At 36.9% G+C, this 27,796-nt stretch overlaps 1 protein-coding gene across 2 annotated transcripts in view; it reads left to right on the forward strand.

Annotated features, from left to right (window-relative positions):
* The window catches only part of LOC132439981 (solute carrier family 25 member 16), a 92,315-nt gene extending 65,228 nt beyond the window's left edge, over positions 1-27,087 (forward strand). The window contains exons 7-21 of one of the 2 annotated variants that reach the window (XM_060034897.1): positions 3,905-4,022; positions 5,497-5,662; positions 7,103-7,297; positions 8,837-9,067; positions 12,074-12,190; positions 12,274-12,383; positions 13,056-13,165; positions 13,805-14,029; positions 19,940-20,133; positions 20,226-20,315; positions 20,398-20,602; positions 22,114-22,203; positions 22,806-22,988; positions 25,123-25,269; positions 25,952-27,087. In XM_060034897.1, coding sequence (XP_059890880.1) covers positions 3,905-4,022; positions 5,497-5,662; positions 7,103-7,297; positions 8,837-9,067; positions 12,074-12,190; positions 12,274-12,383; positions 13,056-13,165; positions 13,805-14,029; positions 19,940-20,133; positions 20,226-20,315; positions 20,398-20,602; positions 22,114-22,203; positions 22,806-22,988; positions 25,123-25,269; positions 25,952-26,020 — 2,250 coding nt within the window. In that variant the 3' untranslated portion in view covers positions 26,021-27,087. Of the gene's footprint in view, positions 1-3,904; positions 4,023-5,496; positions 5,663-7,102; positions 7,298-8,836; positions 9,068-12,073; positions 12,191-12,273; positions 12,384-13,055; positions 13,166-13,804; positions 14,030-19,939; positions 20,134-20,225; positions 20,316-20,397; positions 20,603-22,113; positions 22,204-22,805; positions 22,989-25,122; positions 25,315-25,951 lie in introns of those variants that run through there. The other variant, XM_069541544.1, reaches the window with a different exon arrangement.
* Positions 27,088-27,796: the final 709 nt, after the last annotated feature.

Below are 27,796 nucleotides of genomic sequence, written 5' to 3' on the forward strand. Positions count from 1 at the left end.
ATATATTTAAATTTTTTTAATATGTTTGAAAAGTAGTTGCTTTATATATTTTGATTCAATTCAGGTGATTTTTAATTTAACCCAGCATTTCCTAAACCTAATTCACCACAGAGCTAGTGTTTTCATGTAACATCTACATAGGATACTCTTTAGGAAACAGCAGTGTCAATTTATTCTTTTACTTCTGACCTTTAATCCAATGATGTTGATTTTTTTAAAAAAAAATGTCCCATTGTTCTTTTACAATTTTATTTTATTTTATTTTTTTGCGGTACGCAGGCCTCTCACTGTTTTGGCCTCTCCCGTTGCGGAGCACAGGCTCCGGACGCACGGGGTCAGCGGCCATGGCTCACGGGCCCAGCCGCTCCATGGCATGTGGGATCTTCCCAGACCGGGGCATGGATCCGTGTCCCCTGCATCGGCAGGTGGACCCTCAACCACTGCGCCACCAGGGAAGCCCCATTGTTCTTTTTTTTAAAAAAATATTTATTTATTTATTTTGGCTGCGCCAGGTCTTAGTTGCGGCAGGTGGGATCTTCGTTACAGCATGTTTAGTTGCGGCATGAGGGCTTCCTAGTTGTGGCATGTACGTGGCATCTAGTTCCCCGACCAAGGATTGAACCTGAGCCCCCTTTGTTGGGAGCGCGGAGTCTTGCCCATTGGACCACCAGGGAAGTCCCAATATATTGATTTTTATTTAAAATGAAATATAGAACTGTATCTTACCATTAAGTTAAATTCAAGTTTTCTTAATCATCTTCTCCTTGGTAAATATGTCTTCTGTTGTCCTTCAAAATGACCTGAAATTTATATTAATTATAGTGAGTTAACAAATCAAAGTAACTAACATAAAGTTCTATTTTTTCTAATTATTACCATTCCCTCTGCCAACCTCCACATTGGCAGTCTATGGTATGTTCTAGACACTTTTTTTTTTTAATTTATTTTATTTTATTTTGGCTGTACTTGTGGCACATGGGATCTTAGTTCCCCCACCAGGGATCGAACCCGAGCCCCCTGCAGTGGAAGCGTGGAGTCTCAACCACTGGACCACGAGGGAAGTCCCCTAGACACTTTTAAATAAGCAAAGATAAAACTAAAAGTAGTAACATTATTGTATTTTTATGGTATAATAAGTATTAAAGGAACAAATAATATAACAAATAACATAGCATTTGTAATATAAATTAAACTTCCTTTTGCCCATGGAATTTTCACATTTTATTTCAGCAGATTTTATGTAAAATAGGTTCAGATTCAAAGTACTGAATTGTATAATCAGGGATTAACAAGATCTTTCCTTATTAAATCTTTCTTGCTATTCTTAATTGTGTACCAAGCACCAAAGGTTCTCACAAAAGCTTTTCCATTTGGGAATGAAAAATAGGGTAACCTTGTTGTTTCACCTATCATTGGGTTTTACAGATACTGGAGGTAGAGGAAAAATTAGGCTTCCCCTATCAGAAGACTTGAATTTTTCACTTTGGTAAAACAGAAATGGCTGAAATTATGAACAAAGACTTGGCTAGATTAAAGCCTTCTTGTGAAAGGAAAATCATGTCTAGATAGAAGAAAAGCTATTTTTTTAAAATTTTTATTTATTTTTTTAATTTATTTATTTTTGGCTGCATTGGGTCTTCGTTGCTGCACGTGGGCTTTCTCTAGTTGCGTCGACGGGCTTCTCATTGTGGTGGCTTCTCTTGTTGTGGAGCACGGGCTCTAGGCGCGCAGGCTTCAGTAATTGCGGTGCATGGGCTCAATAGCTGTGGCTCGCGGGCCCTAGAGTGCAGGCTCAGTAGTTGTAGCGCCTGGGCTTAGTTGCTCTGCAGCATGTGGGATCTTCCCGGACCAGGGCTCGAACCCGTGTCGCCTGCATTGGCAGGTGGATTCTTAACCTCTGCACCACCAGGGAAGCCCAAGAAAAGCTATTTTGAAGTCAAAGATTTGAAGAAATGTGTTTTGTGTACGTGAGGCTGAAAATTTTTACTTGTGTTTTTAAGTACAAGTTTGTTTGAAATCACTTCTGAATGCTAAAAGGAAGAGAAATACAAAAGCATTTCAGCATCTAAAGTGGTCTAGATTTAAAGACCTTTCTTCTAAGGCCACTGCTCTAAATTGTAGTGCCTTCAAGGCAAAGAATATTACTGTATTTAATTTTGTTCAGTTGGAACTTTTATCTTTGCAAGAATAGAAGCTGGAAGAAGAACTTTTAAGAATACAGTGGTGTTTATCATATTTAAAAACAGGAAAAATGATTTGGACAAGGCTCAAACAAATATATTGGAGTGCATATTGCATATTCATTGAGTAAGAAACAAGGAGACATTGAAAGAATAATTATAGTAATTCATTGAGATATATACATAGATAGATAGGTAAATAGATAGATATTGCGGATGAGGAAAGACATAGATCTCCCCTTTTAGGAATTTTTTTTTCTTCAAATTAAAACTTTAATGAATATAATTACTAGTGCATAAGCAAAAGAATATTAAATCCAGGTATAATTTTTCATTAAAGATTTTAAATCACTTCCTTTTTTGTTATGTATATATATATTTTTTAACATCTTTATTGGAGTATAATTGCTTTACATTGTTGTGTTAGTTTCTGCTGTATAACAAAGTGAATCTGCTATATGTATACATATACCTTTTAGGAGATTTGACTTCTCACTTTGGTAATACAGAAAAAGTTTATGTTATAAACTAACTTTAGTTAAGGAAGATCTTTATTTTATAAATGGATTGTATTCTAAAAATTCATTTCTAAGTCAGTAATGTGACATTAGAAACATTTTCTTGTTTTTTTTTTTTTGGCCGTGCTGCACGGCATGTGGGATCTCTGTTCCCTGATCAGGGATCAAACCGGTGCCCCTTGCATTGGGAGTGTGGAGTCTTAACCAGTGGACCACCAGGGAAGTCCCCCTGAAACACATTTTCTAAAGGAAAAATATTATATGGAGCTGTGATCTCTAAACCAGCTCACAGAAGCCTATTTCACTTGTGATATAGTTGGATTATAACAGTGTTGTAAAATTGCAGTCCGGCTTTCTTTTATCATAATATGAAGGGAATTTCATTTCAGATATTTTTTCCTTTTAATAAGTCCCAGAAGCAGAATCCTCTTCCTTCTGCCTCAGTTCCCGTGAAGGGAAAAACTTAACATAGATGGACCATTAGTTTGGGTTGACTCCCTTGGTCCACAGCCCCAAGGCTTCACCCTGTCATTTATGAGTTCATTTTAATTTTTAAAAGTTTTATTTGGTTACTTATGCTGTATCAGGCAACACAAGTGGAGTGCTTATAAGAAGACATCCCAAAACATGCTACATAGGCTCAAATGTTGCTGCTAAGGTGTTTCCATGAACTAAAGGAGCTATTTCTAACTTGTCTTAGATGGTTTCTCTGAAGAGCGCCACATAAACTTAAAGCACTTAATGCTCCCTCCTGCTCTGGAAAAAAACCCAGTAAACTGTTAGTAGAGTTAGTCTCATTTAGTTGTCACAGTAACTATGACATAAATAATATGCATTTTAGTGTTTAATCCACTCATTTTAAACAGGGAAAATACTGTCTGAAGACAACTTCAAAATGGAAAACATAGCTTGATTAATTTCCCTCTTTAACTTATTGGAGATTATTTACCATCTAAGAAAAATTCTAAATATTTCTTTTTTGTCTGTGTAAAACTGAGAAGCATATACTATGTTTTGTGGAAATTAAATATTTGACTTTGAATTTATTGTATTACCTTTACTAAATTTGGATCATGTTATTTTCAAAATGGAAATAGCTTGATTCACCTTTTGATTTTAAAATTACAATATGTATTGATTGCAAAACATGTATGTAAATATAGAAAGTTAAAGTTTCATTTGATGAAATATACCATGTTTTCACAGCTTGTTCTGTACACACTGCTAAGCCAAGAGAGGAGAGCTGATCCAGAGGCTGGCCTGCTCCTCTACCTGAAGACCGGCCAGATGTACCCTGTACCTGCCAACCATCTCGATAAAAGAGGTAGAGCTGTTTTCTCTCAATTTTACTTCTCTGGGTTTTGTTGGTTGGTGTTTTCCTTCAATTTTTGGTGACACACATTTATACCTGACAATCACTCACTGCCATCGCTAGGCCTAAAACAGGTTGTAATTGGTAAGTTGTGGTGCTTTTTTAAAAAAAAGAATTTTAGGGAACTCCCTGGTTATCTAGTGGTTAGAACTCCCCGCTTGCACTGCTGAGGGCCTGGGTTCCATCCCTCGTCGGGGAACTGGGATCCTGCAAGCCGTGCGGCGTGGCCAAAAAAAAAAGAATTTGAACAATATACTGTATAGTTGAAAACACTATTAACCTTTTTACTATATAAGTTCATTTAGGTCATAGTTTAGATTCCACAATAAGTGATATCATACGGTATTGGTCTTTCTTTGTCTGACTCACTTCATTTAGTATGATAACTTCTAGGTCCATCTATGTTGCTGCAAATGGCATTATTTCATTCTTTTTTTACGGCTGAGTAGTATTCGATGGATGTGTGTGTGTGTGTGTGTGTGTGTATATGTATCACATCTTCTTTAATTTTATTTATTTTTGGCTGTGTTGGGTCTCCGTTGCTGTGTGCGGGCTTTCTCTAGTTGTGGCGAGCGGGGGCTACTGTTTGTTGTGGTGTGCGGGCTTCTCATTGCGGTGGCTTCTCTTGTTGTGGAGCATGGGCTTTAGGCACGTGGGCTTCAGTAGTTGTGGCACACAGGCTCAGTAGTTGTTGCTTGTGGGCTCTAGAGTGCAGGCTCAGTAGTTGTGGTGCACGGGCTTAGTTGCTCCGCAGCATGTGGGATCTTCCCGGACCAGGGTGTCCCGTGTATTGGCAGGCGGATTCTTAACCACTGCGCCCCCAGGGAAGCCCCGCATCTTCTTTATGTAGTCTTCTGTCAATGGACGTTTAGTTTGGGATTAGCAGATGCAAAGTATTATATATAGAATGGATAAACAATAAGGTCCTACTGTATGGCACATGGAACTATTTTCAGTATCCTGTGGTAAACCATAATGGAAAAGAATATGAAAAAGAATGTATATATATGTATAACTGAATCATTTTGCTGTACAGTGGAAATTAACACAACATTGTAAATCAACTATACATTAAAAAATAAATTAAAAATATTTTACTATATAAAACTTTATTTTAAACTTGCTGTCTTACATTCAAGACACTCTAGATAGCTGTATTTGTCCTTAGCATTCAGCCAGTAAAACACCAGCTTCACAATATTTACTACATATGAGATTCATGGTTATTCAAAGAACTTATCAAGTGAACAAAAATTGAAGGAAATATACCAAAATGTTATCAGTGGTTATTTTAGTATAGTGGGAAATACGAATGTTGTTCTTTCCTTTTTTATGTTTTTGAATCTGAAAGTTATATATAATGGAAAAGATGTATAATAAACTTTACTTAATTCTTAAAAAACACCCATCCTTTTTTCCCTCATAGAATTATTAAGGCTAAGAAACCAGATGGCATTCTCTTTGTTTCATCGTATTAACAAATCTGCTACTGGAGAGGAGAAGACAAAGCTTGCTCCTTTGCCACAAATAATTGAGGAACAGCAAACCTGTAAATATTGCTCACAGATGGGCAACTGTGCTCTTTATAGCAGGTAAACACACTGTCTTCCAAAAGTATTAATTCCAGTTAAGTAAGTATTCAACTCAGAATGATTTTACATTGTTGTCTGGTCTGGCATTGATGGTTTCATTTTGGTTATTTAAAACAAAGGGAATAGAAAAAAAAAAAACCAAGCACAGCTAGTTCATATTATATAACAAGCCTCTTTCCTTGGAGAGATAGAATGCTTTTAAAACTTTTTCCAAAAGTGAATATTTTAATCTTGCTGCATATAGTTCCTGGGGAAATGAAATAATTGTAGAACTTATGGAATCTATTTAAGAAAGATGTAGTATAGGCATTGTTAATACAGCTTTTCTTAAATGATATTTCAAGAAATCTTCCCTTTCTTAGTTGATATTTTAATTTCAAACCTTTTGTAGCTCAAAATAGGGAAATTTGTTCTTCCAGACACTTTGATATGATTCAGTAGACTTGTCTTACTTATATATGTCTATTTTTCTACATATGGGAAGTTTATTAGCTGTCTTGTGAGCAATCATATGTATTTACACCTTCATAGCCAGTGAGAGTTTTGGAGGAAACAAGAAGGTAGTTAGATGTAAATTCAGACTAGGAAACGATCAAATCAGAACCAAAGTTCTAAATCAGCCTGAAAATTCATATAAAGGAGTTTTAAAAGTACAGTTGACCCTTGAACAACACTGGGGTTGGGGGTGGCAACCCTCCCTGCAGTTGAAAAATCTTAGTATAACTTATAGATGGCTCTCCATATACGAGATTCCTCCACATTCCTGTATTTAGCCAACCTCAGATCATTTAGTACTGTAGTATTTACTATTGAAAAAAGTCCACGTGTAAGTGGACCCATAGAGTTCAGTCCCATGTTATTCAAGGGTCAACTGTATTGTATCAAAAGATCTCTTAATGGCAGAGACTGTGAACCATGGGAAATCTGGGCCTATAGTACAAGCACATATTTTTGAACTCTTAAGTTTTACTCTCCATGTTTTGTATGCTATCCTATAATGTATTTGTTTCTATATAAAAATTCAAAATTAATATTGAGCAAAATTGATACTCCACATGGTTCTCCATGTTTTTATGTTGACTTTCTTAATGGCACAGAGCTGGATGTACAAATTCTGTGATTTTGAGAAACGCAGTCCTACAAAAAGCCGAAACTTGCTACATATAGGAATGAAGACTGGGCTATAATGAAACTTCAGCACTTGTTAGGGGAACAGTCATTCAAGGCAAAATAATGCAGTATTGAGTTTCTAGGGCATTTTGTTTTGTAAAAAGCCATTTGGCTTATGAAATGTTGAAATGACTTTAAAAGAAAATTAGGGGCTGTGGTTATAAGTTATGATGATTATCATATATGTGTATTTATTTTAGAAATACCTCATTTCATAACCAGCCAGTGAAATGTTTCATATGCATCTCTGACTTGGAACTTTATCTTTAGAGCGGTTGAACAACAGATGGATGACAGTTCAGTCCCGACCAGCATGCAGCCCAAAATAAAAGAAGAAACCCAGCATCTAAAACTTACACACTTAGAGTATTTCAGCCTTTGGTGTCTTATGTTAACCCTGGAGTCACAGTCAAAGCATAATAAAAAAAATTACCAAACTATATGGTTAACGCCTGCTTCAGATATGTAAGTGGTCCATTTAATACAGTAAAACTTCAGTAATTTGGATTAGCCAGTGGTATGAAATTTGTAATTCATGACAAATACAGGTTATGTAGCATGTTAAAGCCATGCAGTTTCGTATATTCATGCCAACTCCAGATGGCTGTCAGTGAATTGTTTCTAAGTAGAGCACCATTGTTATTTTCAGTAGATTAAATATACCTCGGGACTTCTCTGGCGGTCCAGTGGTTAAGACTCCTCGCTTCCACTCCTTAGGGTGTGGGGCGGGCGGGCGGACGACTAAGATCCCGCATGCCATGTGGCACGGCCAAAATAGATAAATACACAAATATGTAAATAAATAAACCTCAAGAAATCTTACTTAAAAAATTACTAGTGAAATTAAATCCTTTTTCATCAGTGAGAAGACTATAAACTTGAATATATCATAAGGTGAATTTTAGCATATTGGTACAGTGGAAATTAATGAAGTTTTACTTAATATTTTAAATACTAGCATTTTGAAAGTCTTTATTTTTGTAAGTTTTCATAGAGATTCACATTTTCTAAAGTGGGTCAATATTGTATTTTGTGAGATCCGTTCTTTTACAAGTTACTTGTAAAGTTATAACTTTCTATGTCTTTGCATAGTATATTTCTTTATGTCATATTTAGTTGCTTTTGATCCATTTCTTTCTTTCCAGAATGAATATTGATAATAATGTGACTTTAGACCTTAGATTTTTATTTCCTTAATACTAGACTTTAACACAAGGCACCATTACAGTGGACAAAGTTTAAGTCATTTTCAACAGACTACATAAGTACAGTAAATATGTCCAGTGTACGCGCCAGCAAGCTTCTCTAGTATAATAGTAATGCCTGAGAGTTTGTAAATGCTTAATGCTTACTTCTAAGAGGCAGTGGACTTATCACTTTGCTTGCCATTGTTTTAGTAACAATAATTATAAATTCTCTTATAAACAGTAAAGAAATAACGTTACTACTTTCTTCACTTCAGGTTCAGAGTCAGGTTACTATGATTTGTCTTCTGTAGTGTTATATGTGTATCAGCACAGGAGGTGGGGTGTCAGTCAAGAATCAAAGTGCTGATATGCAAGTTGTTCAGAAATCTCAGGGACTTCCCTGGTGGTCCAGTGGTTAAGAATTCGCCTTCCAATGCAGGGGATTTGGGTTCAATCCCTGGTCTGGGAACTAAGATCCCACATGCCTCAGGAAAACTAAGCCCGAGCACTCTAGAGCCCACGTTCCACAACTAAGACCTGATGCAGCCAAATAAATAAATAAATATTTAACAAAAACAAATCCCAGACTGTGGGTGCAACAAGGGAGGTGCTCCCTAGCACCTTTCTAGAGATCTGGTGATGAGAGATTTTCTTTTTTTTTTTGGCCTTGTCGCATGCATGCAGGATCTTAGTTCCCCGACCAGGGATCAAACCTGTGCCCCCTGCAGTGGAAGCATGAGTCTTAACCACTGGACTGCCAGGGAAGTCCTGAGAGATTATTTTAAAACTAATTTCTCTTTTTCTTTCTCTCTCATAGGGAGGAGAGTGGCAGCTGCATTGGGAACCTGATTAGAACAGAACATGTAAAGACAGTTTGTGATGGACAATATTTACATAATTTCCAACATAAAAATGGTGTCATGCCTGTCACAAATCTAATGGCAGGTGACAGAATTATTTTAAGTGGAGAAGAGAGAACATTGTTTGCTTTGTCTAGGGGGTACGTGAAGGAGATTAACATGACAACTGTAACCTGTTTATTAGACAGGTAATGAAATGTTCCCTTTTTGGGTGGGGGGGATAAAGCTTTATTGATATGTAAACATATACCATATGGTTCATCCATTTAAAGTGTATAATTCAGTGATGTTTAGTATATTCACAGAGCTGTGCAGTCAGCACTAAAATCAATTTTAGACCATATTCATCACCCGCAAAAGACTCCCTGTATCCTGTAGTCACACCCCCTGCCCTAGGCAACCACCAGTTCCCTTTCTATCTTTATAGATTTGCCTCTTCTGAACATTTCACATAAATGGGATCATACAATATGTGGTCTTTTGTGACTGGCTTTTTTCACTTAGTGTACTGTTTCTGAGGATCATCTTCATGTAGTGGCATGTACCAGTACTCCATGCCTTTTAAAAAAAATTTAGATAAAATTCACATAACATAAAATTAACCATTAACCACTTTAAATGTAGAGTTCAGTGGCATTTAGCAATTATCCAACTGCTAAACTTTTGTTTAATACATTACATTCCATAGTGCTAATGTGGATGTAATCTTATCAGATTCTCACAACCATGTGTACAGCAGGCAGGACAGATGCCCTGTGTTGACTGTAAAGCTTATTTCTCCTTCTTAGCACTCTGGGCACTCACCGTTTCATTCTCTCCTTTTTTTAAAATATTTTATTTTTATAATTTTATTATTGTTATTATTTTTTGTCTGCGTTGGGTCTTTGTTGCTGCGTGTGGGCTTTCTCTAGTTGCGGCGTGTGGGCTTCTCATTGCGGTAGCTTCTCTTGTGGCGAAGCACGGGCTCTAGGTGCGTGGGCTTCAGTAGTTGTGGCACGCGGGCTCTAGAGCGCAGGCTCAGTAATTGTGGAGCATGGGCTTAGTTGCTTCGTGGCATGTGGGATCTTCCCAGATCAGGGATTGAACCCGTGTCCCCTGCGTTGGCAGGTGGATTCTTAACCACTGTACCACCAGGGAAGCCCTCATTTTTTTAAAGATGATGCGTTTTTCCATTTAGAGTTGTAAATACTTTATATTTATAAAGTATAAGTTAAAACAAAGTGAGTTAATTTAATAATATTAATTAAATAGAAAAGTCGGTATGAAAATTTGTGGTAGAAACTAATATCCATATTTGTTAATATCCATATTCCCGGGCTTCCCTGGTGGTGCAGTGGTTGAGAGTCCGCCTGCCGATGCAGGGGACACAGGTTCGTGCCTCGGTCTGGTAAGATCCCACATGCCGCGGAATGGCTGGGCCCGTGAGCCATGGCCGCCGAGCCTGCGCGTCCGGAGCCTGTGCTCCGCAACGGGAGAGGCCACAACAGTGAGAGGCCCGCGTACCGCAAAAAAAAAAAAAAAAAATCCATATTCCCTTCTTCCTGGACCCCCAGCCTTTCTTGCATTTAAGTGCCGGCATGCGTCACATTTCTTAGTGGATGGAGATCAGTAATTGGGATGCAGTGGAAATGTCCAGGCTTGCTCTCTGCTAATCAGTAATCCTAGTTAAGCCATAACCAGTCCTAGCCTAGCTTTCATGATATCGGAGTATCAGCTGTGATATTTCTGTTGTTTCTTAGGAATCCCTGCAGTCAGTCCTTTGAGGTATTTATTTGGCACCTAACATGTATTACGTGCTTTGTAAACCCTTGAGGAACTCATAGTCTTGTGGGTAACAAATAAATAAATATGTTTTTGGTCTAATATGACAAGTGTTTGGATTGATGGGAACACAGAGGAGAGGCATTTAACCCAGTTTTAGGAGGCTCAGGGAAGGCTTTGTGAAAAAGGTCATTCCAGATCTTCACCCTGTGGGTGAATAAATTAGCCTGATGAAGCAGTGTGAGAGGAGTATATCAAACAGAGGGAACAGGGTGTGGAAAGACCTGATGGTATGAAGTGGAGTGTTCAGGAAAGTACAGGTAATAATTAGTTTCTGGAATGTAAAAGATAAAGAAGGGAATGATTGGAGAGGTCAGGTCATAGAAGGTCTTATATACCATATTAAGAAGTTCTGACTTTACTTTTTCAGATGTACTGAAGAGTTTTAAACAGAAGAATGATAATAATCAGATTTGCATTTTTCTTTGGATGCACTGTGGAGAATAGAGTTAATTAATGGAGGCAAAACTGAAAGCCGAAAAGTCAGGCATCTGTTGTAGTGGCCCAGGCTTGAGGTGATTGAGGGCAGGGTAGTTTTGACAGAGAAGGTGGAATGACTTTGAGAAGTATTTAGAAAGTAAAACTGTCTGACATGGGATCCTGATCGAGTGTGCAGGGTTGGAAGAGAGTGAGGAAGAGGGAAGGATCAAGACAGCTGTGTGGATGCAAGAGCCATTAATTGAGGTCAGGACCACAGAAGAAGGATCGGGTTCAGCTGGAATAAAGAGTTGTTCAGTTTTGAAAAATTGAACTTTCATAGCCTGGGTTTTAACTAAGTGGAGATAAATATCTTGCTGTTTGCTGGATATCCAAACCTGAAGCTTGGGTGAGAAACAGGGTGAGAGAGGAACGTGAGGTCAGGCCTGAAGATGTAGAGTTGGGATTTAGACCCACATAGGGGCATGGGACGAGAGGAAAAATGACAAGAAAGAAGAGTACACAGGACCAGGGAGGGGACCTAGGGAACATCATGGTTTAGGGGCTGATAGAGGAGTGGGAGAAGCTGTCGAGAAAGAGACCTGTACTCCAGGCTGGGGGAGGGAGGAGCCGTATGCTTAGGATCCTTCTGGGGTGGTGAGCCCAGGCTGAATTGCCCAGGTCGAACTTGCCCAGGTCCAACTGAGTTGTTAGCAAATGTTGTAGGTTCCCAATTATTAACTGCTTTGACTTTGGTGCCTTCCCCTTCTCCCTTTTCCCACCAATCCAGGGCCTCATCCTGTCTCTGGTTGGCAAGTATGTATTAGGGGCTGGTAGCCATTTTAATAGCAATTCTGGCTCATTTACTCTTTTAGCAGACAGCAGCATATTTCTTATACAGACCCACTGACTATGTTAAATGAAAAACATTCATGTACATCTGTTTTCTGTTTTAGGAACTTGTCAGGACTCCCAGAATCAACTTTGTTCAGATTGGACCAGGAAGAAAAACATTGTAATATAGATACCCCATTAGGAAATCTTTCTAAACTGATGGAAAATACTTCTGTCAGGTTTGTAACAATAAATGAATCTGAATTTTGCTCCACTTTCCTAAGGAACGTGGAGTAAAAAAAAGCTTTTTTTTTCTTTTCAGTCAAAAACTTCGAGATTTAATCATTGACTTTCGCGAACCGCAGTTTATATCCTACCTCAGTTCTGTTCTTCCACATGATGCAAAGGACACAGTTGCCTGCATTCTAAAAGGTATGTTAATCTAAAAGGTATGTTAATCAGCGTGTTTGCATCCATTAATTTTTCTTGGTTCTATTTATAATTTAATCTATATTATAGTCTAGCATTTTAATACTTAAAAAAAAATAAATTTATTTATTTATTTTTGGCTGAGTTGAGTCTATTGTTGCTGCGCACGGGCTTTCTCTAGCTGCGGCTAGCTGGGGGCTACTCTTTGTTGCGGTGCGTGGGCTTCTCATTGCTGTGTCTTCTCTTGTTGCGGAGCACGGGCTCTAGGCGCCCGGGCTTCAGTAGTTGTGGCACACAGGCTCAGTAGTTGTGGCTCGTGAGCTCTAGAGCACAGGCTCAGTAGCTGTGGCGCATGGGCTTAATTGCTCCGTGTCATGTGGGATCTTCCCGGACCAGGGCTTGAACCTGTGTCCCCTGCATTGGCAGGTGGATTCTTAACCACTGCGCCACCAGGGAAGTCCTTTAATAATTTATAAACTTGTAATTACAACTTTTAGACAGCATCTCTTTGGAATTAGTTTACCTGTGACCTTTACTGTCACCATGATATTTCCTTACTTTGAAAAGATGTATTGAAGAACAGACTAGAATAGAGTCAGCTTTTCTTGTAAAATAGTTAAGGTGCTCAGTGAAATTCAACACTCTTTTTCCTGTTATTTTTAAATTTAAATGTAGGTTTGAATAAGCCTCAGAGGCAAGCCATGAAAAAGGTACTTCTTTCAAAAGACTACACCCTCATCGTGGGTATGCCTGGAACAGGAAAAACAACTACAATATGTACTCTTGTAAGGTTATTATTCTTTTGCTTAGAAACTGAATATTTAAATCAGCTTCTCCTTGGTTCAGAGAATGTGATATTGGATATAAAAAGGGCTGAATTTTAAGTCAAAATGCCTTTATTTCAAACTAAAAGTGACATGAGAAATAGAAAACCTAAATTACCAATAGTTGTGATCACCTTGTAGATATCTTGCATGTAAGATTGTCTAAAATCTCCTTCTGTTGTTGTTATATGTATGTTTTCCTTCCCTTTAAAAAATGATAAGTTGTACAGAGGCGGTTGAAATAGAGTTTTCTTGAATTTTTTTTTCATGTCAGTAAATTACTGAGCAGTCTTAGAATAATCATAATGACGGCAGCAAATATTTATTGACTGATACTGTGTGCCAGGCACTAGTCAAAGTGTATTTGTATTCAGTTTTATTATGACATAATATATTATTAACATATCATTAATAACATGATAATAATGCTTTGTTTTTTTCATAAAACATTTTGGCTATATAGTTTTTTAAAAAGTCACTTGGCTCAGCTCTTAGATATGCTTCCTATTAAGTTTTCTAATTCTATTCAAAAAATATAAATGTTAAAAATTACCAGGAGTTAAAAGTAATGCTGTTTTCCTTTCTTTTATTCATTATTAGGTAAGAATTCTCTATGCCTGTGGTTTTAGTGTTTTGTTGACCAGCTATACACACTCGGCTGTTGACAATATTCTTTTGAAGTTAGCAAAGTTTAAAATTGGATTTTTGCGCTTGGGTCAGACTCAGAAGGTACATCCAGATATCCAGAAATTTACAGAGGAGGATATTTGCAGATCAAAATCCATTAGATCCTTAGCTCTTCTAGAAGAACTCTACAATAGTCAAGTAAGTACAATTATTGTATAATAATACTGACAGTAATTTTTGTAGCCAGAATGAGGGGAGAAATGGTACGTTGGGAAATTTAATTGCATTGACCAAATTTGCACATGATTAATTTATATAAACCACAGGACCAGTTTATGAGTTTATAGTTTGTTCTTTGCTTCTGAACTGAAATACGGTTTCTGGTTTATTATTCAGGGCTCCCATCTTCTAGTTTAAAATATCCTAGTAAAAGAAAACTCTGTTTCTGTCTACTCACACTTCTGACACTGACTACGTGGAGTTAGTGCAGACTCCACAGGTTAAGGACTCAGTCCCACAAGACTGCCCCCTACTTCAGTTCTCAATTGCGAGTTCAAGCCTCCTGTGCCCAGCTTGGGGGTTCCTGTGTCCTCCTCCTTGGATTCTATAATTTGCTAGAATGGCTCACAGAACTCAAGAAAGTCAGCTCATTAGCATAAACTCAGGTATGATTTAAAGGGACTTATGAATAACGAAAGATGTTCCCCTCACCCCAGCAATCAGGGAATTCCAAGGGTTTTAGGAGCTCTGGGTCAAGAACCAGAAGGAAGACCAAATGTGTATTTCTTATTATATTATAGTGTCACACCTAGAAAACTAATAATCAGGATTTTTTAGTGAGTTTGAATTAGAAGTAATGGTATATGAATAGTCTTGTGATAGGTATTTTTAGGCTTTGATATAGAACCTAATTTTTATTTAATGTCTGTATGTATTTTTACTGGGAAGTCTTAACTGATACTTTTGTCTTAAAAATTATCTAAAATAGATTTTAATAGACTCTTCTTAACAACTCTTTTGTCTAATATCTATCCCAATTATTGAAAAATTTTGAAGTGGCTAAGATGTATGTCTGATTTACTTTTTTAAATTAAAAGTTTTTATTTTGAGATAATTATAGATTCACATACAGTAGACAGAAATAATACAGGGAGATTATGTATACCCTTTGCCCAGTAGTAACATTTTGCAAAACTAAAGTAAAATATCACAAGGATATTGACAGTGATACAGTCTACATACAGAATAGTTCCATTACCACAAGGATCACTCTCGTTGTACTTTTATAACTATGCCCACTTCTTTCCTGCCTACTCATTCCTTGACCCCTGATAACCACTTTTCTGTTTTCCATTTCTACAGTTTTGTCGTTTCAAGAATGTTATATAAGTGGAAATATATGTTATCAAACAAAAGTTCGTGTGCCGGACACACAGTGAGGCCAAACAAACTGAAACGTCAGAGTTTGGAGCAGAGAAATGTTTATTGCAGGGCCAAGCAAGGAGACCAGGCAGCTCGTACTCAAAAACCTCAAACTCTTTTCAGGGAGAAGTTTTTATAGGCAAAATTTGGGGTGAGGGCTGCAGGGTGTGTATCTTTCTTCTGGTTGGTTGGTGGTGAGGTAACAGGGTGGTGCTCCAGGAATCTTGTGCTCAGCCTGAAGTTACTATCCTCCACCTAGGTGCCGGCCTTATTTCCTGCAGAAGACCTCAAGGGAGCGGGGGAGGGATAAATTGGGAGATGGGATTGACATATATATACTACTATATATAAAATAGGTGACTAATAAGGACCTACTGTATAGCACAGGGAACCCAATACTCTGTAATGGCCTATATGGGAAAAGAATCTAAAAAACAGTGGATATATGTATAACTGATTCACTTTGCTGTACAGCAGAAACGAACACAACATTGTAAATCAACTATACTGCACTAAAAGTTTTAAAAAAAAAAAAGGAACTCAAAGATATTTGTAACCTATATTCCTTGAGGAAGAACCAGGATCCTTCTTTAATTCCTGCACTATAGTTTCTTGATTGTTCCTCCTTTGTTTCTGCATCCCCTATTTCCCTGATTAGTAGCTGTTTGAATATGCCCTTTGGAACTCTGGGAAGATCGAGGAGGCTGAAGCCTTTATCCTTCAAATAAGAAATGGGGGACCCAGAAAGGCTTTTGTTCCTAGGAGGGCCCCACAAGGTCCTGCTTGGTTTCACATACAGTATGTAATCTTTTGGGATTGGTGTTTTTCACTTAGCCTAATGCTCTGTAGATTCAGATTGTTACATGTATCAATCAGTAGTTTGCTCCTTTTTTTTTTTTTTTTTTTTTTGGCTCCTTTTTTTTGGTGAGTATTGTTCCATAGTATGGATGCGCCACAATTTGTTTAACCATTCACCCATTGGAAAACATCTGGATTGTTTGCAGTTTGGGGCTATTACGAATAAAGCTGCTATAGACATTCATGTATAGGGTTTTGTGTGACTGTAAGTCTTCATATCTCTGGGATCAATGCTCAGGGGTCCAGTGTCTGAGTCATTTGGTAGTTGCATGTTTAGTTTTAAAAAAATCTACCAAACTGTTTTCTAAAGAAGCTATAACATTTTACATTCCCACCAGCAAAGTGTGAGTGATCCTCGTCAGCATTTGGTGGTGTTAACTATTTTTCATCTTGGCCATTCTGATAGGTGGATAGTGATATACAAAGTGAGAATGTCTCAACTTCCCCTTCATTCCTGAAGGGTAGTTTTGCTAGTTATAGGATTCTGGGTAAACATGTAATTCTTTTCTTTTATACTGGGAAAATATTCTGCCATTTTCTTCTGGCTTCCGTGGTTTCTGATGAGAAATATGCTGACCTTTGAATTGGAATGTTTTTCCTTGTAGCAATGTGGTGTTTACCTGGGCTCCTTTTCAGAATTTTTTCTTTTCTTTAGTTTTTAGAATTTTAATTATGATATGTCTTGTAGTGGATTTTTTTCTATCATGTTTGGAGTTTTCCCAGCTTATTGAATCTATAGATTTAATGTCTCTTGCCAAACTTAGGACATTTTTAGCCATGATTTCTTCTAGTGCTTTTTCAGCCCCTCCCTCTTTCTTTTCTGCTAGGACTGTGAAGACATGAATGGTGGATCCTTTATGTCCTGCAGGTCCATGAGGCTCTGTGTAGTTTTTGTTTTTTCAGTCTATTTCTGTCTGTTATTCAGACTGTATAATTTCTACTTTTCTATGTCTTTGTTCACTGATTCTTTTCTCTGTCCCTTGCTGTTGAGCCTATTCCATGATTTTAAAATTCTAATTATTCTAGTTTCAGTTCTAAAATTTCCATTTGGTTCTTCTTTTTACCTTCTGTTTCTTTGCCAAGACTTTTATTTTCTTGAGATTTTATATCTTTTTCTTTTCATTCAAGTGTGTTCATAATTGTTCATTGAAACATTCTTATCATGGCTGCTTTAAAATCTTTGTCATGTAATTCTAACATCACTGTCATCTATTGATTGTCTTATATTCATTCAGTTTGAGATATTTCTGGTTCTATATATAACGAGTGATTTTTGATGAAATCTGAACATTTTTGTATTGTGTTATTTAAAACTGCTGTTTTAGCTCGCTTCTCTAACACTACCCTGGTAGGGCAAGAGTGTATGCCACCTCATTATTGCCAGCTGGGAGCTGAAGTCCAGGATCCCTACTTGGCCTCTTTTAATGTAGAAGGTGACAGGCTTCTCATTACTGTTGGATAGGGGTGGAAGGAAGTCTAGGTTCCCCACGCAGTCTCCACTACATTGCCGGGTGAGGGTTACTACCAGCCAAGAGGGATGAAAATCCTGACTTGACCTCTCTGACACCACCCTGGCAAGGTATTGGGGTGCCTTATTCCAGCCTCAGGCAGGTGGAAGTCTAGGATCCCCCCTTGACCTTTGCTGGCCTTGGTAGGGGGGCAAGGCCATAATTTTTTGGTTTTGTTTTTTTAGAGTTTCTAAAATCTTTATTAGATTGAACATGTGTTTTTTTTTTTCCTTTTCCTTTATGGTTTATTACAGGATGTTGTATATAGTTCCCTGTGCATACAGTAGGACCTTGTTATTTCTCTGTTTTATATATAGTAGTGCGTATCTGTTAATCCTACGCTCCTAATTTATCCCTCCAGCCACCCTTTCCCCTTTGGTAACCGTAAGTTTGTTTTCTATGTCTGTGAGTCTGTTTCTGTTTTGTAAATAATTTCATTTGTATCATTTTTTTAGATTCCACGTGTAAATGATATCATATGATATTTGTCTTTCTCTCTTTCTGGCTTACTTCACTTAGTATGAAATCTAGATCCCTCCATGTTGCTGCAGATGGCATTATTTCATTTTTTATGGCTGAGTAATATTCCATTGTATACATATACCACATCTTTATCCATTCATCTGTCGATGGATATTTAGGTTGTTTCCATGTCTTGGTTATTGTAAATAGCGCTGCGATGAACATAGGGGTACATGTATGTTTTCAAATTAGAGTTTTCTCCAGATATATGCCCAGGAGTGGGATTGCTGGATCATATGGTGACTCTATTTTTAGTTTTTAAAGGAACCTCCATATATTCTCCACAGTGGCTGCACCAATTTACATTCCTACCAACGGTGTGTGTGGGGGGTTCCTTTTCTCCACACCCTCGCTAGCATTTATTATTTATTATTTGTAGACTTTTTAATGATGTCTATTCTGATCTGTGTGAGGTGGTACTTCGTTGTAGTTTTGATTTGTGTTTCTCTAATAATTAGCGATGTTGAGCATCTTTTCATGTGCCTATTGGCCATCTGTATGTCTTCTTTAGAGAAATGTCTATTTAGGTCTTCTACCCACTTTTTTTTTTTTTTAATAAAGGAGATGTGGTTCTTTTTTTAAAAAAATTAAATTAATTAGTTTATTTATTTATTTTTAGCTGTGTCAGGTCTTAGTTGTGACATGCAGGATCTTCGTTGCAGTGTGCGGGATCTTTCGTTGTGGCGCACAGGCTCTTCGTTGTGGTGTGCGGGCTTCTCTCTAGTTGCCGTGCTCGGTCTTCTTTCTAGTTGTGGCACGCAGGCTCTCAAGTTGAGGCACGTGGGCTCAGTAGTTGTAGTGTGTGGGCTTAGTTGCCCCTCAGCATGTGGGATCTTAGTTCCCTGACCCGGGATCAATGCGGTGTCCCCTGCATTGTAAGGCGGATTCTTTACCACTGGACCACCAGGGAAGTCCCTTCTGCCCAGTTTTTGATTGGGTTGTTTTTTTTTTGTTATTGAGTTGTATAAGCTGTTTGTATATTTTGGAAATTAAGCCCTTGTTGTTCGCATCATTTGCAGATATTTTCTCCCCGTCTGTAGGTTGTCTTTTTGTTTTATTTATGGTTTTCTGTGCTGTGAAAAAGCTTATAAATTTGATTAGGTCCCATTTATTTTTGTTTTTTTATTTCTATTGAGGCCATAGTTTTTTATGTGGTGTTTGGCTAGAGTTGAGTGATTATTGTATAAGTTTTCTGTCTGCTAGGCTATCCCTTTCCTGTTCTTTTGGCTTTTGTTGGAACTTCTTTTGGTCTGCATACATTGGCATTCCTGTGTTCCTAGTCTTATCACCTCCAAATCTGGGATATGTGAGGCAAAAGGAAAACCCAGGGAACTGTGGTGTTCCTCGTGTCCCAAGGTTCCTAGCTGGTCTACCTTTTCTCCGCCTTTCAGTCTTTATGTTTATAGTTTTATATTTATATAATGTCCAGGGTTTTTCATTGTACTTTGTGGGAGGAGTAGGGAAAAGTACTCCATCTTCCCAGAAGTAAAGTCCTGGTTGACGTTAAAAAAATAAATTCATTAACTTACTGCCTCTTGAATGTTTCCGATTTCCATTTTGAAATATCAAAATTTGAGCATTGTTATAGTGTCTGGAAAATTAACTTGATTTTTAAAAATTTATAGTAAAAAATTAAAATTTTTTGTATGCTATATGTGTTTCTGCAATCATATTGGGGGATTCCTGTTTTGGGGGACAAAGAGTTCTTTTTTGATCTTTTAATTTCAAAACTGGGAAAAACAAGGTATATTTCTTGGACATATTAAATAACTGATCTATTTTCCCTATTTTTTTTTAGCTTATAGTTGCAACAACATGTATGGGAGTAAACCATCCCATATTTTCTCGTAAAACTTTTGATTTTTGTATAGTGGATGAAGCCTCTCAAATTAGCCAACCAGTTTGCCTAGGGCCACTTTTTTTTTCACGGAGATTTGTGTTGGTGGGGGATCATCAGCAGCTTCCTCCCCTGGTACTAAACTGCGAAGCAAGGTAAGCAGACGTTGAGGTTTCAATTTTAAACTAGATTCTTTTTAAGGGACAGTTTCAGTACACTGATAAGCCTGAACTGGATTTGTTGACAGAGCTCTTGGCATGAGTGAAAGCTTATTCAAGAGGCTGGAACAGAATAAGAATGCTGTCGTACAGTTAACCGTGCAGTACAGAATGAACAGGTATTTGTAACAGTGTCAGCTACGAGTGATTTTTATATTTGTGTTCATCACTAAAACTAAAATTATTTTGTAATTCCCTTAGTAAAATTATGTCCTTAAGTAATAAACTGACATACGAAGGAAAGCTGGAGTGTGGATCAGACAAAGTGGCCAATGCAGTGATACACCTACCTAACTTTAAAGATGTAAAGCTGGAACTGGAGTTTTATGCTGATTATTCTGAAAATCCTTGGCTGGTTGAAGTTTTCGAGCCAAAAAGTCCTGTTTGTTTCCTTAACACAGACAAGGTAAAAAACAAACATTTTCTTTAGTTTTTCTCCTTTTGCTCTGTTATTTGTATTCCTCAGTTTTCAGTAGCGATTGCTTCCTTAGAGCTTATCAGTTAAAACTAGTGTACTTCTTGTACTTTAACACAAAAGAATCTTTTCTTTCTATAGACTCACTGTCTTTGGGAGGTTTATTCTGGTGATTGATAGATGTCAAAATTGGCTTTTGAAGTCAGAAAGGTAGAAAGTGAACTCAACTGTATAATTACATTTCCGATAAAAGAAATTGGCATTGATATTGTCAAAGGTCTGGGTTTACAAATGGACAGCAGATACGATAAATTGATGTTCTTTTGATGACCTTTTTTAAAAAAACAGACTTTATTTTCTAGAGCAGTTTTAGGTCCACAGCAAAACTGAGCTAAAAGTACAGAGATTTCCCATATATCTCCTCCCCCCACCATATGCATCTAAAGATCTCTTTGCAAATGTGTCATTAAACAAAAAATCTGCACAAGGACTTTAAATGACTTGAGTCTTATTTCTGAGAACTAAGAACAAAGTTTTGACCCTATGTTCCTACAGTTTGTTTTATATAGTGCTTCTCATTATTGATTTGGAAGTCTATGTAAGTTCAAATAAAAATATAATGACCAATTATATGTATGCATGTTATTCTAAAATAGGTGTATCTCTTGTTATTAAGATGGGTGGAGCCAGCTGGTTGTTAAAAATAGGGCATTATCATGTGTGTACCATGGTGGGATTTTCATTCTCTTGGACATTGCCTTAGTGTTTCAGGATGAAGAATTAACACCTAGGGGCAGGCAGGCTCTGGGATATTTAGTCACATAAACTGATCTCACAAATGACTGCTTTTATAAACCACAACTCTAATTTATTAGTTATAATTTACCATTTTTTAACCTCACCAGTGATATTTCAGAGTCTTTTTTGCTACTCACATTTCCTCTTTCTTGGCATCAGGATTCCAAATAAGTTGTATTAAAATTAATCAAGGTTACTAAGGAATGATGTAGGAGCAAAACAATCCTTTGGAAGTTCTACTAGGTATGGTAGAAACTGGGGAACCTTATTGCTCCATTATTTGTATGAAAATCAACAAGAAAATGGAAAGGGCACAGATATTAGAGCCAGATCTAAGTTTGAATCCTAGTGCCATGATTTATTGTGAGGCTTGGGCAGGCTACTCATCTCTTCTGACCTTTGATTCCTATAAAATGGGGGATAACACAGTAAAGTTTGTGAAGCCCAGTGTATGGTCGGCTTTCATAGAGATTTTAGTCTGAACTCTATGTAGCATGTTTAAGATGGGTTGCCTCTGGGTGGCTTTCTGAAAGTGACTAATATCATTCATTTTTGTTAATTCTTTTACCTTCAACTTTAAGATGAAGATATTTTTCATCTGTTTCCACATGTGGTAGTACCGTCTCTATGGCCACCTGTGTACTGACAGTACTCTTAACTTCAGAGATTGTTTTGCAAGCAGGATGCGTATTTTTTCTATTTAGGTTCCAGCACCAGAACAAGTTGAAAAGGGAGGTGTCAGTAATATAACAGAAGCCAAACTCATTGTTTTCCTGACCTCAATTTTTATTAAGGTAACATAGAATTTAATTTTGAGGGCTAATTAATATTAAGGTGCAGAGTAATAGAATATTATAATGCCAGGAACTTTAGCTCTAAAGTTAACTTTTGTTTATTAAGATAAAGAGGAATGAAGCCTGATTGTTTTTATTTTGAGAACATTTATCTAAGACATGTAATTTTTTATACAGTAATGGCATTTTGAGTTTCCATTTAGGATAACTTTGTAACATCAGATAATTCTGATTGTTTCAATTTAGTGCTGAAGTCAGTATGATTGGCAATTGGAAACCTCTGGTGTAAGGGATAGCAGAAAGTAAAATGTATTTCTTTGTACTTTTTTTGGTATGGCAACACTGTTTTGGTGGCATACAAACCATTATATTGCCATGAACTTCTAAATAACAAGGGAACAATGTTTGAGGAAATTATTTCATTTCAGGAAATGTGGATATAGCCTTAGAGTGAACTCAATAATTGTATTTACTCCTTGTGATAGGAACATGTATTATAAACATCAATTGGGCACGTTATGTAAACATTTAATAAATTTAGTAAAGCTTAAATAACAAAAGTCAGGATTTTTTCACTTTAAATTGTGTTCTTTTCTGTTTAGGCTGGTTGTAATCCCTCTGATATTGGTATCATTGCACCATACCGGCAACAGTTAAAAGTCATCAATGATTTATTGGCACATTCTTCTCTTGGGATGGTCGAAGTTAATACAGTAGACAAATACCAAGGAAGAGACAAAAGTATCATTCTAGTATCTTTTGTTAGAAGTAATGAAGATGGAACTGTGAGTTAATTGTATTTTCTGCTTTGTTGTCTGATTTGTATTTTATATTTGTTTGGGACATTATTTACCTCTCTTTTTTTATTTTCCTCTCTCTTTTTTAATTGTGGTAAAAAACACATAACATAAAAATTACCTTCTTAACTATCTTTTAATGTACAATTCACAAGTATTAAGTATATTTACAGTGTGTGCAACACATCTCCAGAACGTTTTCATTTTGCAAAACAAATTCTATACCCATGAGCAATTCCCTAATTCCCACTCTCTCCTTTCCCTGGCAATCACTTTCTGTCTCTGTGAATTTGACAGAATTTTATGAATTCTGTGAATTTTCCATATAAGTGGAATCATACGGTATTTGTCCTTTTGTAAGTGGCTTATTTCACTTATCATAATGTCCTCAGGGTTCATCCGTGTTGTAGCAAGTGTCAGAATTTCCTTCCTTTTAACGGCTGAATATTATTCCACTGCATGTATATACCACAGTTTGTTTATCCATTTATCCATCAGTGGACATTTGGGTTGCTTCTACCTCTTGGTTATCGAGTTTGGAGCATTTTTAAACATACAGGCTTCCCTAGGTATACTTTCAAATTTATAGATAATTCCAGGCTTTGTTTTGTTTTTTTGCATTTTTATCTCTCCTTGATTCATTTTTATTGACTATGCGATAGCTTCATATGGTTTTTAAGATACATGTAGTAGAGGGACTTGCCTCGTCATCCAGTGTTTATAAGACTCCACACTTCCAATGCAGGGGCTGCGGGTTTGATCCCTGGTCAGCGAACTAAGATCCCACATGCCACGCTGTGCAGCCAAAAATAAATAAATGAAATAAAATACACATAGTATAAAGTCTCCCTTCTTCCCGGTTCCTCTACTTAGTTCTTACCCTCACAGATAATCACATGTTTGGTTTTTTGTTTTTGTTTTATTTTTGTTTTTTTGGTAACCTTCTATGTTTCTTTAAGCATATGCTTAAAGATATGAATCAGTATTCATATTCCCCTCCTTTTTTGCACAAAAGGTAATATATACACTATTCTGGACTTTGCTTTTTCCACTTAACAGCTTGGAGATCTTTCCATGTCATTACACAGAGATTTCATTCTGTTCTTACAGATGCATAGTTTTCTACTGTATATATGGGTCACGGTATATTTAACCACTCCTCTGAGTCTTCTACTATGACGAGTTTCTACTACTGTTAAAAAACAATGCTACACCGGGGCTTCCCTGGTGGCATGGTGGTTGAGAATCCGCCTGCCAATGCAGGGGACCACAGGTTCGAGCCCTGGTCTGGGAAGATCCCACATGCCATGGAGCAACTAAGCCCATGTGCCACAACTACTGAGCCTGCGCTCTAGAGCCCGTGAGCCACAACTACTGAAGCCCGTGTGCCACAACTACTGAAGCCTGCGTGCCTAGAGCCTGTGCTCCACTACAAGAGAAGCCACCACAATGGGAAGCCCTCACACCGCAACAAAGAGTAGCCCTGCTCACCACAACTAGAGAAAGCCTGTGCACAGCAAAGGAAGACTCAACGCAGCCAATAAATAAATAAAATCTATTAAAAAAATTTTTTTAAAAAAGAAACAGAGAGCTTGTTTCATAGATATTTAAAAAAAACAATACTACACTGAGTGGAGATAACTTCAATTCTTTTTTTTTTAAAAATATTTATTTATTTGGCGGTGCTGGGTCTTAGTTGCGGCACTTGGGATCTTCATTGCTGGGTGCAGGATCTTTAGTTGCGGCATGTGGGCTCCTAGTTGTGGTATGCGGGATCTAGTTCCCCGACCAGGGATCGAACCTGGGCCCCCTGCATTGGGAGCACGGAGTCTTAACCACTGGTCCGCCAGGGAAGTCCTAACTTCAATTCTGTATTATATATATTTAATATTTTAAAATTTTTAGTATATTTTTATTATATGTATTTAATAATTTAAAATTATGGCTAGGATATCATACCCACGATAAAATACTTGAAGTTGTTACTGTGGGCAAGTTTTTCCAACTGTCTGGATTTTAAATGTGTTGATGAATCTTTTTTGCAGTATATGTTTTTGAAAACTGCTCAAAAAACTCAAATAAATAAGAAAACTCAAAGAATGAAAATTACAATTTCTTTCAGCTTGGTGAACTATTGAAAGATTGGCGGCGTCTTAATGTTGCTATAACCAGAGCCAAACATAAGCTGATTCTCCTGGGATGTGTGCCCTCACTAAACCGCTATCCTCCTTTGGGGAAGCTACTTTATCATCTAAACTCAGAAAAATTAATATCCTTTTTGTTTTATATATGGTCACATTTTTTTAAAATTTAAAAAAAAATTTTTTTATGGTCACATTTGATTGTGCTATTGTGAGTACTTCATTTATGTATTTGTATAAACTAAAACTCGGTGTCTCCTGTTTTCCATGGGCATATTTCAAAAGATCTGATTCTGCAAAGGAAAGAGAGAAAACAATTCACAGGAAGTAATTTTAAGCAAAAAGTGAAATAATGAACGTGGTGGTGAAGGATAGTTTGTGAAATGAGCAGGGGGAAAAAAAGGGACTTGATTTTTTTGCCTTAGGAACAGGGTGCATGTTTCCTAGAATACATCTAGGAAAACTGGTTATCCCTTCTGGTTCCTCTCCCCTCAATTTATAACCTTTTTTTAAAAAAAATCTAGGACAAAGTATTATATTTAAAAATGGAGATTATTACTTGTCATATTGTATTAATAGATTATTTTAAAAATAGGTCATCTCTTTAAAAAATTATATGTAGGTCTCAGGCTAATAAGATATGTAAACCATATTGCTTAAGTATATTATTATCCATAGAATGCCATAAAAATCTTTACAATTTTTTTAGCAGCCCTGTAAACCAAATTACAGAATGTTAGATAATAATGTCATATATGTTTTTATGTAATTCCACATTGTGTTAAATATATCTTCCTTAATTTATTTTACATCATGGATCTTCCATCAGGAGAACATGAAAGTCTTTGTCATATATTGGGTGATTTTCAAAGAAGATAAAGCACTGTTTTCCTTGCTTTTTCCAAACCATCATGATCTTCTCTAACTGTTGCCTATTTATAATTCGGATATGCTGTAAAATCAGTGCCTGGTTACACTGTGAAGATAACTTTTATCCCAAGGGTAAGAAATGATGTAAATATACTCTTTCAGAGTTCCAGTTTTTTTGTTTTATTTATTTTTTGGTATAACCTTGTTAAACATAAAGTTCTATTACCATACAAAATTTAACATAGTATTTTTTTAGTACAGGTGAAACAAAACTGAAAAGTCTAAATTTATAGGTATTATAAATGTGGTTTTGTATGATCTAGAGTTTGATAAATTTCTACCACCTTTTAAAGCTGGGGTGAATTTTTCAATCTGAGGCTTAAACCTTTAAGTCTAAATTTTCAAGATTAATTTGATCTTTTAGATTTTTAATCATATTTTGTTTATTTGAAAGATTAGGTAAGAAAATTGATCGCTTTTGTCATTTAAGGACAATCTTGTGATGATGAGAACATAAGTAAGATGTTTTTCTGTATTTTGAGGTCCCTGATTCAAAGGCCATTCTGCTGGTTTTTTTCCTGACTTTTGCTTTCTCCTATCAGAGATGTTTTCACTTTAAACCTAGTCTTTTAAATTATCACTGATAAATGTATTATTTCCAGTTAATTTCTGATTCTCCTTACTCTCCCACTTGTTATTTTCACTTTTCAGTATTCTAGTGAAAGAAAATAATTCCTACTGTTCTTTTGAGAAGAAATTTTGTTTGCTGAATTGATGACAAATTAAAAAGGTGTATTCCTATTTTCACTTATTCATGTTCATATGCCCCTTAGTTTTAGGGCATTTCTCAATTTTCTCTTTTGGTATAAAAATGTTTTGTAAAACAGTTACCTCAAAGTGCTTGGTTACTTATATTGTGACCAATTTTAACCTTAGTGTATCCATCTTTGGCAGGGAGATCTCTCACTTCTCTTAAATGTTTTCTTTTTAATGAATGTTAAGTATGTTAAAAATTGCTGCCTCTACCTCACATGTTTTAAAAAAATTATTACTTGAAGATTTTATTAAATAAATTGTTCTCTTACTGTTAGATCTTACAGTGTCAATTATTAATACTAAATAATAATTAAGTTCAGGGTTGTCCACAGTTTTTTCCAGTGTTGAGAACTGAAATATTGATAATGCTCTAAAGCTGAAACCAAGGAGTGTTGACATTATAAAGAGATTTATGAAGGACACACAGGATGGAGTTGATCATGGAGATACTATGGATTAGACAGGAAAAACTAGGAAGTTTACAGAGATAAGGCTTAAATATTGGTTAGATATTCCTGGGAGTGAGATGAATAATGTAAATTCTTTTGGTTCAATCAGTGGTTGCTTTACAGATTTGTATGGCCTGCAAAGCCCTGTGGAAGAAGAGCCCTGGGAGGGGTTCCATGTTTCTTGTCATTTGGGATTCTTTTTTTATTTTTTTTTGCGGTACGCGGGCCTCTCACTGTTGTGGTCTCTCCCGTTGCAGAGCACAGGCTCCGGACGTGCAGGCCCAGCGGCCATGGCTCACGGGCCCAGCCGCTCCACAGCATGTGGGATCTTCCCAGACCGGGGCACGAACCCATGTCCCCTGCATCGGCAGGCGGACTCTCAACCACTGCGCCACCAGGGAAGCCCTGGGACTCTGTCTTGATTACAAGAGTCTAGCCACTTAGTTGAAAGAGTTAGGATTCGTCTTTTATATATAAGATGCTGTGAGTTGGAGGCTTGGGGTGAGCTGTAAGTTAAACC

This window comes from Delphinus delphis, chromosome 16, assembly GCF_949987515.2.
Source record: "Delphinus delphis chromosome 16, mDelDel1.2, whole genome shotgun sequence".
Lineage (NCBI taxonomy): Eukaryota > Metazoa > Chordata > Mammalia > Artiodactyla > Delphinidae > Delphinus > Delphinus delphis.